Raw genomic sequence first — 13,693 nt, 5'->3', positions numbered from 1 at the left:
TATCCTGAATGTTGGGCCAATCATGAGAAGATAAATATCCTGAATGTTGGGCCAATCATGAGAAGATAAATATCCTGAATGTTGGGCCAATCATGAGAAGATAAATATCCTGAATGTTGGGCCAATCATGAGAAGATAAATATCCTGAATGTTGGGCCAATCATGAGAAGATAAATATCCTGAATGTTGGGCCAATCATGAGAAGATAAATATCCTGAATGTTGGGCCAATCATGAGAAGATAAATATCCTGAATGTTGGGCCAATCATGAGAAGATAAATATCCTGAATGTTGGGCCAATCCTGAATGTTGGGCCAATCATGAGAAGATAAATATCCTGAATGTTGGGCCAATCATGAGAAGATAAATATCCTGAATGTTGGGCCAATCATGAGAAGATAAATATCCTGAATGTTTGGCCAATCACGAGGAGATAAATATCTTGAATGTTGAGTCAATCATCAGAAGATAAATATCTTGAATGTTGATTCAATCATGAGAAGATAAATGTCCTGAATGTTGGGCCAATCATGAGAAGATAAATGTGAATGTTGGGCCAATCATGAGAAGATAAATATCCTGAATGTTGGGCCAATCATGAGAAGATAAATATCCTGAATGTTGGGCCAATCATGAGAAGATAAATATCCTGAATGTTGGGCCAATCATGAGAAGATAAATATCCTGAATGTTGGGCCAATCATGAGAAGATAAATATCCTGAATGTTGGGCCAATCATGAGAAGATAAATATCCTGAATGTTGGGCCAATCATGAGAAGATAAATATCCTGAATGTTGGGCCAATCATGAGAAGATAAATATCCTGAATGTTGGGCCAATCATGAGAAGATAAATATCCTGAATGTTGGGCCAATCATGAGAAGATAAATATCCTGAATGTTGGGCCAATCATGAGAAGATAAATATCCTGAATGTTGGGCCAATCACGAGGAGATAAATATCCTGAATGTTGGGCCAATCATGAGAAGATAAATATCCTGAATGTTGGGCCAATCATGAGAAGATAAATATCCTGAATGTTGGGCCAATCATGAGAAGATAAATATCCTGAATGTTGGGCCAATCATGAGGAGATAAATATCCTGAATGTTGGGCCAATCATGAGAAGATAAATATCCTGAATGTTGGGCCAATCATGAGAAGATAAATATCCTGAATGTTGGGCCAATCATGAGAAGATAAATATCCTGAATGTTGGGCCAATCATGAGAAGATAAATATCCTGAATGTTGGGCCAATCATGAGAAGATAAATATCCTGAATGTTGGGCCAATCATGAGAAGATAAATATCCTGAATGTTGGGCCAATCATGAGAAGATAAATATCCTGAATGTTGGGCCAATCATGAGAAGATAAATATCCTGAATGTTGGGCCAATCATGAGAAGATAAATATCCTGAATGTTGGGCCAATCATGAGAAGATAAATATCCTGAATGTTGGGCCAATCATGAGAAGATAAATATCCTGAATGTTGGGCCAATCATGAGAAGATAAATATCCTGAATGTTGGGCCAATCATGAGAAGATAAATATCCTGAATGTTGGGCCAATCATGAGAAGATAAATATCCTGAATGTTGGGCCAATCATGAGAAGATAAATATCCTGAATGTTGGGCCAATCATGAGGAGATAAATATCCTGAATGTTGCGCCAATCATGAGAAGATAAATATCCTGAATGTTGAGGAGATAAATATCCTGAATGTTGGGCCAATCATGAGAAGATAAATATCCTGAATGTTGGGCCAATCATGAGAAGATAAATATCCTGAATGTTGGGCCAATCATGAGAAGATAAATATCCTGAATGTTGGGCCAATCATGAGAAGATAAATATCCTGAATGTTGGGCCAATCATGAGAAGATAAATATCCTGAATGTTGGGCCAATCATGAGAAGATAAATATCTTGAATGTTGAGTCAATCATCAGAAGATAAATATCTTGAATGTTGGGCCAATCATGAGAAGATAAATATCCTGAATGTTGGGCCAATCATGAGAAGATAAATATCCTGAATGTTGGGCCAATCATGAGAAGATAAATATCCTGAATGTTGGGCCAATCATGAGAAGATAAATATCCTGAATGTTGGGCCAATCATGAGAAGATAAATATCCTGAATGTTGGGCCAATCATGAGAAGATAAATATCCTGAATGTTGGGCCAATCATGAGAAGATAAATATCCTGAATGTTGGGCCAATCATAAATATCCTGAATGATAAATATCCTGAATGTTGGGCCAATCATGAGAGAGATAAATATCCTGAATGTTGGGCCAATCATGAGAAGATAAATATCCTGAATGTTGGGCCAATCATGAGAAGATAAATATCCTGAATGTTGGGCCAATCATGAGAAGATAAATATCCTGAATGTTGGGCCAATCATGAGAAGATAAATATCCTGAATGTTGGGCCAATCAGGAGAAGATAAATATCCTGAATGTTGGGCCAATCAAAATCATGAGGAGATAAATATCCTGAATGTTGGGCCAATCATGAGAAGATAAATATCCTGAATGTTGGGCCAATCATGAGAAGATAAATATCCTGAATGTTGGGCCAATCATGAGAAGATAAATATCCTGAATGTTGGGCCAATCATGAGAAGATAAATATCCTGAATGTTGGGCCAATCATGAGAAGATAAATATCCTGAATGTTGGGCCAATCATGAGAAGATAAATATCCTGAATGTTGGGCCAATCATGAGAAGATAAATATCCTGAATGTTGGGCCAATCATGAGAAGATAAATATCCTGAATGTTGGGCCAATCATGAGAAGATAAATATCCTGAATGTTGGGCCAATCATGAGAAGATAAATATCCTGAATGTTGGGCCAATCATGAGAAGATAAATATCCTGAATGTTGGGCCAATCATGAGAAGATAAATATCCTGAATGTTGGGCCAATCATGAGAAGATAAATATCCTGAATGTTGGGCCAATCACGAGGAGATAAATATCCTGAATGTTGAGTCAATCATGAGAAGATAAATGTGAATGTTGGGCCAATCATGAGAAGATAAATATCCTGAATGTTGGGCCAATCATGAGAAGATAAATATCCTGAATGTTGGGCCAATCATGAGAAGATAAATATCCTGAATGTTGGGCCAATCATGAGAAGATAAATATCCTGAATGTTGGGCCAATCATGAGAAGATAAATATCCTGAATGTTGGGCCAATCATGAGAAGATAAATATCCTGAATGTTGGGCCAATCACGAAGAGATAAATATCCTGAATGTTGGGCCAATCACGAGGAGATAAATATCCTGAATGTTGAGTCAATCAGACGATAAATATCCTGAATGTTGGGCCAATCATGAGAAGATAAATATCCTGAATGTTGAGTCAATCATGAGAAGATAAATATCCTGAATGTTGAGTCAATCATGAGGAGATAAATATCCTGAATGTTGAGTCAATCATGAGGAGATATATATCCTGAATGTTGAGTCAATCATGAGACGATAAATATCCTGAATGTTGAGTCAATCATGAGAAGATAAATATCCTGAATGTTGAGTCAATCACGAGGAGATAAATATCCTGAATGTTGAGTCAATCAGACGATAAATATCCTGAATGTTGAGTCAATCATGAGAAGATAAATATCCTGAATGTTGAGTCAATCATGAGAAGATAAATATCCTGAATGTTGAGTCAATCATCAGGAGATAAATGTCCTGAATGTTGGGCCAATCATGAGAAGATATATATCCTGAATGTTGAGCCAATCAGAAGATAGATATCCTGAATGTTGGGCCAATCAGAAGATAAATATCCTGAATGTTGGGCCAATCATGAGAAGATAAATGTCCTGAATGTTGGGTCAATCAGAAGATAAATATCCTGAATGTTGGGCCAATCACAGGAAAATAAATCTTATTATTTATTCAGTCAGGTGGATATGACTAATTACTCAAACAGAGATATTCTGAATTTTTGGCCAATCACAAGAAAAGTAATATTCTAAATGTTAAGTCAAGCACGAGGACAGAATCATCATAAATATTGGGGTGCAATAAAGTACAGAGAAATATTTGAACTGAACCGACAAGTAAGCCCTTGCATCAACTGAATGTTATAGTAAAGTAATATCTAACCATAATTTAAAAGCAAACCCCATTTTTGTACTTCAGGGGTGAAAATCATAAAAATAATTCTTGAAGCCTCACACTTCCAAGCAAAATTAGACCAATAAATAGCCCTCTTACTGGTTGTGATTGGGTATGTTATTGAAACTACGTATGTACTTCCACAAATATCTTTTATTTCATTGCCTTGAATACATTTTGGTATTTTTACTAAACATACAGCACCCCACTAATCGACCAACAAACTTGTAACTGACGGTGGCTCTAATTTTTGTGACTTTGGACATTTCAGTTCATCTGCATTTACCATCTTTAATTCTCAGCCATGTATGTTGATTCTGCAGTGTAATATTTTATGTTTTTCAATTCTACATCCCATATTCTTTTCCATCATATTTCTTCTTCAGAATGAATATTGTTAATATATAGAAATGATCACTGATGCGTTAATTCATCATTTCACAAACTTGACGTAAGTGACAAATGCACCAAAATTTTATGGTGCTACATTATGTACCTTTAATGTAACTTATTTTTAATTGATGGGATTTTTTATTATTCATAGAAAGATATTTTGGACACATAAAGATTTCTTTCTGTGAATTATGACCTGTTCTAGGTGTGCAGTGTTAGCTTTCCATTTCAATAAAAGGATTTTGGTACAGTGCATGTATTATCATTTTGTGAAATAAAATATCTTGTACTCATTGAAATTAGGTTTTATTTAATGAACAGTCTCAATATACACAATCAAACTTGTATAAAGAGACCACTGTCGGGGACTCCATATAGTGGTCCCTTAAAACAGATGGTGTTGTAATACAGTCGCAGATATCTATTTCAGGATGAGAAAGTTTTCTAAAGAGTGATCTTTAATTGCTGGTGGTCTCTTAATACAGGTTTAATAACATGAAAATTATTACAATAGTGGTAACGCACATACAAAAATCTTGGTGCACACACACGCACGATACAGTATCATGCGCACAACTGTGTGACAGAATTGTACATTTTGGGTGATTTTTCAAAAATGGTTAGTTTATATTATGGATTAAAAACTAAACGAAAAATTTGTGATGGTATTTCTAAATAGCAAATACACGCACATTAAGATTGATCTGTGATTATAAAAGTAATTTTTATTTTGACTGTTTTCAAAATAACACTGGACCTGCATTACCTGTATACTGGTATATACGCAACAAGTCAGGATCCCTACCGGCTGGGTCGCCCATATAACAATCACATTTTACATGAATAAATATTTTTTTTACAAAATGAATGAAAAATAAGAGTAATACAGAAGTAATGAAAATTTCCCTTTTGACCGTTTGAGATTTTAGATGATTCATTGCCGAGACAAAAGGAGACGTCAATTTAATGTTTACAAATATAATTTGTGTCCGTACGCTGAGGTTGGTCATGTGTGGCTCTTTGTAAACAAAACAGTAAAAATTACATGTATCTACACTATTCGATGTGTATCGGATATATAAACAGGTGTCAAACCTATATATTGTCTTAATAAGGAAATATACTTAGATGTATTCTTATATATTTAGAAGTCATTTTCTAAATTGATATCAATAGAACTACACAACATGTGCAAAAATGTGCGACAACTTATTTCATCCAATTTTCCTATCATGCGCACATCACACAGACATTGGCACACACCATGTAAGGTTTTGCAATCACCCAACTGTACCATAAAAAAGATTTTCTTTTAAGAGTGGTCTCTTACAATTTTTGTGCCATTAAAGTTCTTTCATTATGGAAATGACAGATATGGGGATTCAGGATTCGGGGAAAAAAACAATGGCTGTTATCACAGGTGACCTCAGAGATGGACTCTTTACCAGGTTTGACTATATGATAGGTGTTTGTATAATGAACAAGAAAAAAGACGAAATCACATTCATACATCTGTCTTTATTGGTGACATAACTGTAGTACATATGTGTCTCCATGAGACACACACACCATTCATACATTACAACATATACACCATACTTAACAATGGATGGCCAGCCCCATAGAACAGGGGATTTCATTGGACCAATGAAAACAAATTTGACCAATCAAAGACAGTGTATTACAATGATATTGTTTATTCATGAAATAAAAGCATATTTTTTTTGTCATTAATGATTAAAAACATCTCAAATCTGATTGGACAATGAAAATTATGTGTAAGACAAAAATTTGACATTTTACAGTTGAAAACAGAAAAAAATAATAACCACTAAATAGGTATAGCCAGAATTGGCCACAATATTTCTGTGAGAGTATTTATAATAATTTCTTTGGTTAGGCTTCATATAAAATTTCACACAAACCTTAGCCTTGAACATATAATGTTCTAGACCTGTAATAAGCCTGGGGTGTCCCATTCCCAAAACCAGGTTAAATTTGGTACTACATAGACCTATTATATTTTGGTGTACTGCACTGATGGAAGAACAATATATTCTGAAAGTACAGTCATGAATAAAACCTGGTTATCGCAGTGGAAGGAGGGCGGGACAGACAAATAACAGATTAAAGTAGGACATGGGCTTATTAAAGGAAATATACGGTAACGAAAATACTGTCGATAAGACTATTAAAGGGCATTTACAAAACAAACAGAAGTATGGTTGTCTGGACAACTGCAATAATTCAGAATTACATGTATAAATATATTATTTTTGTGCAAAACCACTTATAAATATGTGTGCTGATTTCATCACACAAAATCTTATATTCATATACAATAAGCAAACAGATGAAAAATCTGAAAACATCAATATCTAATTATTTAATTTTTATTTCCTTGCGTTCTCTATTTTATGAAATATTTTGGATGTTGAAATATCAATCCAGCTTTGCTTTTTTTATATAAAAGAATTGACATTGATGGCTAATTGTGACCTATTCTTCAAAAGACACTCTAGAAAGTTATCTTAATTCTGTTAAAATTCTGTTTTGAAGTTTAATATTCAAAATGTAACATTTGACAATTGTTATGCCATTCAAATAAATAAATGTTCAAAAGTTCATTTAGGTAAGTTTGGTCAACAATGTACAAAAAAAGTTAAATATATCATGAAATTACATTTGTTATTTAATATCAATTATTGACTGCTGATTTGGGAGGGGGAGGGGGAGAAAGAAAAAGTTTTTTCTTCAATTTCGTAAAACTCAAAAAATCAATCTATTTATAGATACAGATTTCTGACCAACACTTGAAGTTCACTTTGCTGACAGAATTTGACAATTTGAGTGGTAAACTTTTCAGCAGACTTATCAACTGGTTGCTATTTAAAGACCTACACAAATTAAAGTTCCTTAAATAACAAAGATATTTGTTATACAATTTGATGTCAGGTACATTGAGAAGTTTTCCCCATCCCCGTAAAGCTCTTTTTTTTTGATTGTCGTGTGCATTGAATACTGAGAAAAAAATTGTTGTAAAACAAAAATCCCTGTTTCAAAGTATATTGTTATCATGTCAAAAACAAAATTACTGCTTCATGTCATCAACAAATTGAAATTCCACAATATATCAGAATGGTTATATAATTAGTTCTAATATTTATCTGAAATGTAAATATCCATTTATTATAAAAATAACAGATGGAGATAATTTACCAATTTTTTCTACATAGGCAAAGGTGCATTCCATTATTTTCTTTAAGAAAACTCCAAATAAACTCTAAAATTTACCAAAACTATCAATTCCAACAATTATCAGAAAGGGAATGCAAAACAATTATCAGAAAGGTAAAATACCATAATTGGTAAACAAGATATTTCTAATAAAGATATCCATTAAATCTCAAGTAAACTTAAGTATACTTTCAATAGTCAAAATGATTCTCAACAGTATCTTCTCTCCTTTAAATGCTTCTTTTTCAAAAAAAAAAAAAAAAGTATTTCTTAAATATATACATACTTTAATTCATTCATATACAAAGTCATAAGCCAAAAATATATATGCTGTATTTCTAAGAAAATTCCGTATCTTTCTTCATGCAGTATCTGCAATTGTCAAATTTCCTGTCACTAGAGACTTTGTTAACAACCATTTGTGCTGTGTATAAACATCTTGGCGACCTGCGAAAGAATCTGCCATTTAATCATAAAAAAAAATACCTTATACAAGGAGAATGCTTCAATTGATTTAAAATTCTTTGGTCTCAGACGGATGCTTTGAGTAAAAAAAAACACTTAAAATATATTAAGGATTATATAAGTAAAACATTTCTTTTTTAGTTATAAAAAAATTATTAAAGCTCTAAAACCATTGAGATAAAAGATTTTAAGTATGAAGTATAGAACATTTTTTATACACAGAGAAGTTCCGGAAATCTGAAAATGTCTGTACTGAAATGGCTGATAAAAGATTTTAAGTATGAAGTATAGAACATTTTTTATACACAGAGAAGTTATGGAAATCTGAAAATGTCTACTGAAATGGCTGCCATTTTTTTGGGTACTACCTTCATAATGTCAATGAAAACACCATCATATTACAGAATATTGTTACATGTAAATCTCTCCTTTTTGAAATTTTAAATGCAAAGCTATTATAATTTAGCTGTAAATGTATTGAGTACTTGTATTCTTTGTAACATTTCTGGTTTAAATATCATAGATCCATTTTTCACATTTATAGAAACAAATCTTTTTAAAAAGAGGTTTACAAAATGGAATCCTTTCAATAAAATATAAATCTGAGGATACATGTGTTTGTAGAACTTCTTGTTCTAGGTATGACCTACACATTTCACAGCAAATTTTATATTTGACATAAAGTACACAAAATACATCACATTTTCTTCAGAAATAGCTCACTTCTGAACATAAAAAAGAATTAATCAATCGTACACCTTTCCCAACAAGAGGCACATACGAACTATTACCATAACAACCATGATATGGATTTCTGTTGGGTAAACGATGTGTAAACGTAATAACTGTTCTCCAGAAAATCATGTACACAATCAAGAGAGATATAATTATATTGTATCCATGATCAGAGAATAACGAATGTGCCATGACAATAGGATGATGTCATGGTGATGACATGGGCATGTCATGGCATCCTGGCAATGACGAGTAATTATGACGACCAGTAGATGGTGTCGCAGTGATGACAATGGCAGGTCTGATGTCCAGCGAAAAATGTCATGGAAACGACATGGAGTAGTATTACTCTGAAAGCTGGAAGAAGATATCCAAGTGATGACAAGGGGAGGTTACTCTGATAACCAGGAGATGATGTGCGAGATGTAAAGCACCATGTCTGGTAGTTTGACCCTCAGGACACAACATTTAAATATATATATCTATCTATATATGTGAGTTGGTCATGTCCTCTTCCCTAAAAAATTGTATAAAGTCACCAGTCCTTTTTGTCCATGATAACAATGAACAATGTCGCATTCCACATTATCCAGTACGAGTCATGGCTGATGGAGTGGGTCAAGGATCGGGGGAATGGAGAGGGGGAAGGAGGAAACCTCAGGCAGGTACAGGCCCTTGATTAGACTGCGACATAGTGGATGGGTCATTCTTATGTTTTGATTTGGAATCTCTTGTTGAGCGAATGTATCCTTTTGCAGTGTTGCACCAGGACCAGGTCACCATGAAACATCCAGTACACATTATTGTAAGGTGTATTCTATTGGGAGTGAGGCTTGGAACAGGCCCTCTACAAGGCAAAGACGATTAAAATCCACACGATAATAAAACAGTTTCTGTGGTTCAAATCACATCCTTTTCCCCCACAGTTTAATAAATGTGTTGCTTTTGGTGAATCCTTGTTCAACATATTCTGGACTTAGTTAATAAACAGGGCACATGACCAACGAAGGCTGTGTAAAACCAGTCTCTTCATTGCGTCTGCACTGAATGAACACACTGCACCAAACTGTCAACATGTCCCAGCATGCACCAGTAATATCACTAGGGAGCGAATGTAGCACATCCGAAACAGCATGAAAAAACATCCAATAAAACTATAGTTACCCAATTCCAATGCCATATATGGCATTGCATCCTGAGTATTCATGGTAGAGTAATGTTGCTACACCCGGTTGACTTTGCCAGGGACTGCAAAGAGAATTCCGCTGCATCCATGATATGGGTTTGGATTAACAAGGCGGTATTTTCTAATGGTCCAAAATTTTCCCACAGACTCCGTCAACAACTTCAAAAAAACAATTATTTTTGTCTCTTTTATTTTTTTCCAACAGAGGCTTCAGAGGGTGCGTTTTTTCCATTGAAATATGTCACCCCTTTCCACACTGACAGGAAAGTCTGTCTGTTTGTCTGCACACAAACTGCCTGCCATACATATTTTAACATGTCTATGTCTGTGTACAAACTATCCGCATCTGCCTGTCTTAACAAGAGTATGTCCATTTGTCTGTACACAAACTGCTTGTTTTTCACAGTTTAACAGAATCTGTCCAGCTGTCCATACACATGATGAGTGCTGAGGACATGGTTGGGCTATGATAATGCTGGCTTAAGATTTGAATCCTTCGTTAGAGGTAGTTGAGTTCCAGCGCGTGATTAAGGGCTGCTATATCGGAATGATTACTAACTCGCCAGAATGGGAAATTCATCTGCAACAAAAATAAAGCCACATTTACGACATTGTCATCAACATCATTTCAATCCAGTACATTTATATTGCACCTTTAAATCAAGCAATAAGCCCATGTCTGATAATAAGCCCACCCCTATATCTACTGTTCAGTAGAGGAAGATTTTGTATGTTGAACCCCTCGAGCTTCCTGCTGAATGAATATTCTTTGGGTGAAATTTGTTCAATATGGAGTGTATATGTACAAGACAAATCTTGAACTGAAATTTGAATATGTCTGTCCCAAATGGAAGAATTTTACTACAAATTATTCCTATTTCAAATGAATGATCAATTTCTGAGGAAAATCCTTCGTAATCTGCTGAAAAAAAAATTACATCTTCTTTTTTTAAAAGTGATAAATACTAAATCACTTATTCAATTAATTCAATAACTATTTTCCAAAACTAGAATTGACCAATATGCAGTGTTGTTACATACCTGCTTAGCTGCCTGCTCCTCATCTCGTCCATCACCGACAACAACATATGTACATTTCCTTCCAAATCGGGCTACTATTCTGTCAAAACAGCTATCTTTACCTGTAGAAAATAGCACATGTGTTAATTAATTACTGTTATTTATAATAGGTCACATGCTTACACAACTTACACAAGAAACTGGTATCAATATAACATCATATTCTATAAGTAAAATACCATTCATTCCCACGATAATTATCAGCAATAAAGAAAACAAAAAAACTTTTATGAAGCACTTTGGTGTGAAAGCTGTGGTAGAATAGAGAAAGTGACTTGCCTATCTTTGTGGCACTGTATATGTTTTCTATAGAGAACACTCCGCCAAGTCCGTAGAGAAGGACTTTCGCCATCGCCGGTACTAACTGGGTAGTGGTCACCAACACGTTCACACAGTTTGACCTGAAACACGTTACAAAATCAATACTCTATAACCACTTCTGAAATTTTCCCTTCAACATCTTACTATAATATTCCTGACAATATTGATATATATATATACATATTTATAAAGTCAGTCTGTAAAAAGACCTTTTACAGAGTTTCATTTCTTATTTCCAGCTGACAAATTTTATCCAAATCTGTGATGGTAGCATAGTTAAGATTGAGGCGTTTTCTGGAGATGAGCAAAATCCCATGATACATGTGTGTGGTTGTTAAATGACAAATATCCTGACTTTACGATTCTTTGTGATTCTGTACAGAACATACCGTGAGTTGATGATTTGTAGTGATTTGAGTGCCAGTGTAAGCCAGTTGTCTGTCATTGCTTCAATCTCTTGGCGAAGTTGCAACCATTGTTCCCGTTTCTGTGGACCAATCAGACCTGTCAACACAAAATAACAAAAGTTTCACAGCCCATTAATGACAACCTGCAAACTGCAAATCAAAACATGAAATAATCTTAACATTTTTCATCAAAAGTTATCAATTTTCATTTTAAAAGTACTACTTGTTTACTAATATGGAGGGATCTGATTGGATAGAAAAATGAGTATAGTAACATCTGATTGGATGCTATTGTAATCTAGAAATAAGAATCGTACCTCCTACGTTATTTCTGTAACTATTATACATTTCCTTTATCCTTCTGTATCTAAAAGCTAGCTTTCTCATCCAATCCACTCCCCCTCTCATCCCCGCTAGTATACTGGGGTTCGTAGCCGCCGCATGGAACCCATCAGCCGCAAAGTTGTACGTGCTGCAGAGAAAGAGAGAGAGAGAAAATCGGTGAAAAACAAATCAACCATATCGTACCTCCAACGTTATTTTGGTAGCTACTATAGATCTCCTTCAGCCTCCGATATCTAAAAGCAAGTTTCCTCATCCAATCAACGCCGCCCCTAACGCCTGTCGCCAGGCACAAGTTGGCGTTGGTTGCTGCGGCCCGGAAGCCATCTGTTGCAAAGTTGTAGGTACTGTAGGGAAAGAAAACCTCACTTTGACTTCACATTCATATACAATTCTGTTAAGATTACGAAAAAAAAAAATCTGAAAACGGGAAACTCAATTAGTTTTTTGTTTAATACTTGTATGTTGATATTAATGCATTACAATGAAAATTCAAACATTCACCTGTCTGAAAAACGGAAATTATTTACTGAATTTATCACAAAGTATTTGCAGAATTTTCACCCTTTATACGCAGAGATAAATTCTGTAAATAATTTCGTGAATGTCAAACTTGAAAGGCTTGTATTCCCAAAACCATGGAAGAAAGTACCCTCAAGTAGTGAAGTAAATTTAGAATTTTCTGGATTGTAGACAAGTATCTTGTACTATGACATACTCCACTAAATGACCTTGACAACCTACATAATGGTCACCATATCTGTCTAATGCATCGACAAAACAGTGTTTCCAACAAAGCCAGGTTGCATAAAAGACCAAACATTTAAAATAAACAACAACGAACAGAGAGAAGAGATGTTTATCGAAGATAGTTGTATTATGAAAGCCTCATTCCTAGACAGAAATCACGGTCGTATAAAAACACTCAGTTGTAAAATATTACAGTAAGGAAAAGGCCTTGCAGGACTTTTATTTGTAATCCAATATTACTACATCATTGTTGGGGACGGTTTTGTCAGATTTTATATAATTGTTGTCACAAAGTTAAATTAATGCACTCTTAATTATAAAGATTTCATTTGAAGTTAGAAAACTTAATTAGGAATATTCTCAACATTGATATTAAATATCTTCTAATTACATGTGAAAAACACTATTTTCATTTCCTAAAACATGATTTTTTTAATTCTTATTATTTTTTTTTCTTACAAAGTTTCAATAAAAAAACCTCACATCAGAATCAATGACATATCTGTAAGTTTTTTTTATTTATTTTTTTTGTAGAAAAAGCGAAAAGTTTACGAAGATCAATCTAACAGGAAATCTAATTTTATCTGATGTCCTCTACAACTTATAAAAGTCTGATCAAAC

The 13,693-nt window shown here is 34.2% G+C and overlaps 1 protein-coding gene across 4 annotated transcripts in view; it reads right to left on the bottom strand.

Moving 5' to 3' along the window:
- Positions 1–6,047: 6,047 nt before the first annotated feature.
- LOC132556938 (eyes absent homolog 1-like) overlaps positions 6,048–13,693 on the bottom strand; it is a 138,987-nt gene continuing 131,341 nt past the window's right edge. For 3 of the 4 annotated variants that reach the window (XM_060221392.1, XM_060221390.1, XM_060221393.1), the window contains 5 exons: positions 12,509–12,669; positions 11,963–12,077; positions 11,532–11,653; positions 11,214–11,314; positions 6,048–10,752 (listed from right to left, as the gene is read on the bottom strand). In XM_060221392.1, the coding sequence (XP_060077375.1) occupies positions 10,672–10,752; positions 11,214–11,314; positions 11,532–11,653; positions 11,963–12,077; positions 12,509–12,669 (580 nt within the window). In that variant the 3' untranslated portion in view covers positions 6,048–10,671. Of the gene's footprint in view, positions 10,753–11,213; positions 11,315–11,531; positions 11,654–11,962; positions 12,078–12,297; positions 12,453–12,508; positions 12,670–13,693 lie in introns of all 4 variants that reach the window. The other variant, XM_060221391.1, reaches the window with a different exon arrangement.

The sequence above is a fragment of the Ylistrum balloti genome, unplaced genomic scaffold (assembly GCF_031769215.1).
Source record: "Ylistrum balloti isolate Yb309-2 unplaced genomic scaffold, AGI_CSIRO_Ybal_v1 Utg370612, whole genome shotgun sequence".
NCBI classification, from domain to species: domain Eukaryota; kingdom Metazoa; phylum Mollusca; class Bivalvia; order Pectinida; family Pectinidae; genus Ylistrum; species Ylistrum balloti.
This window is presented reverse-complemented; position numbering and strand designations above follow the sequence as displayed.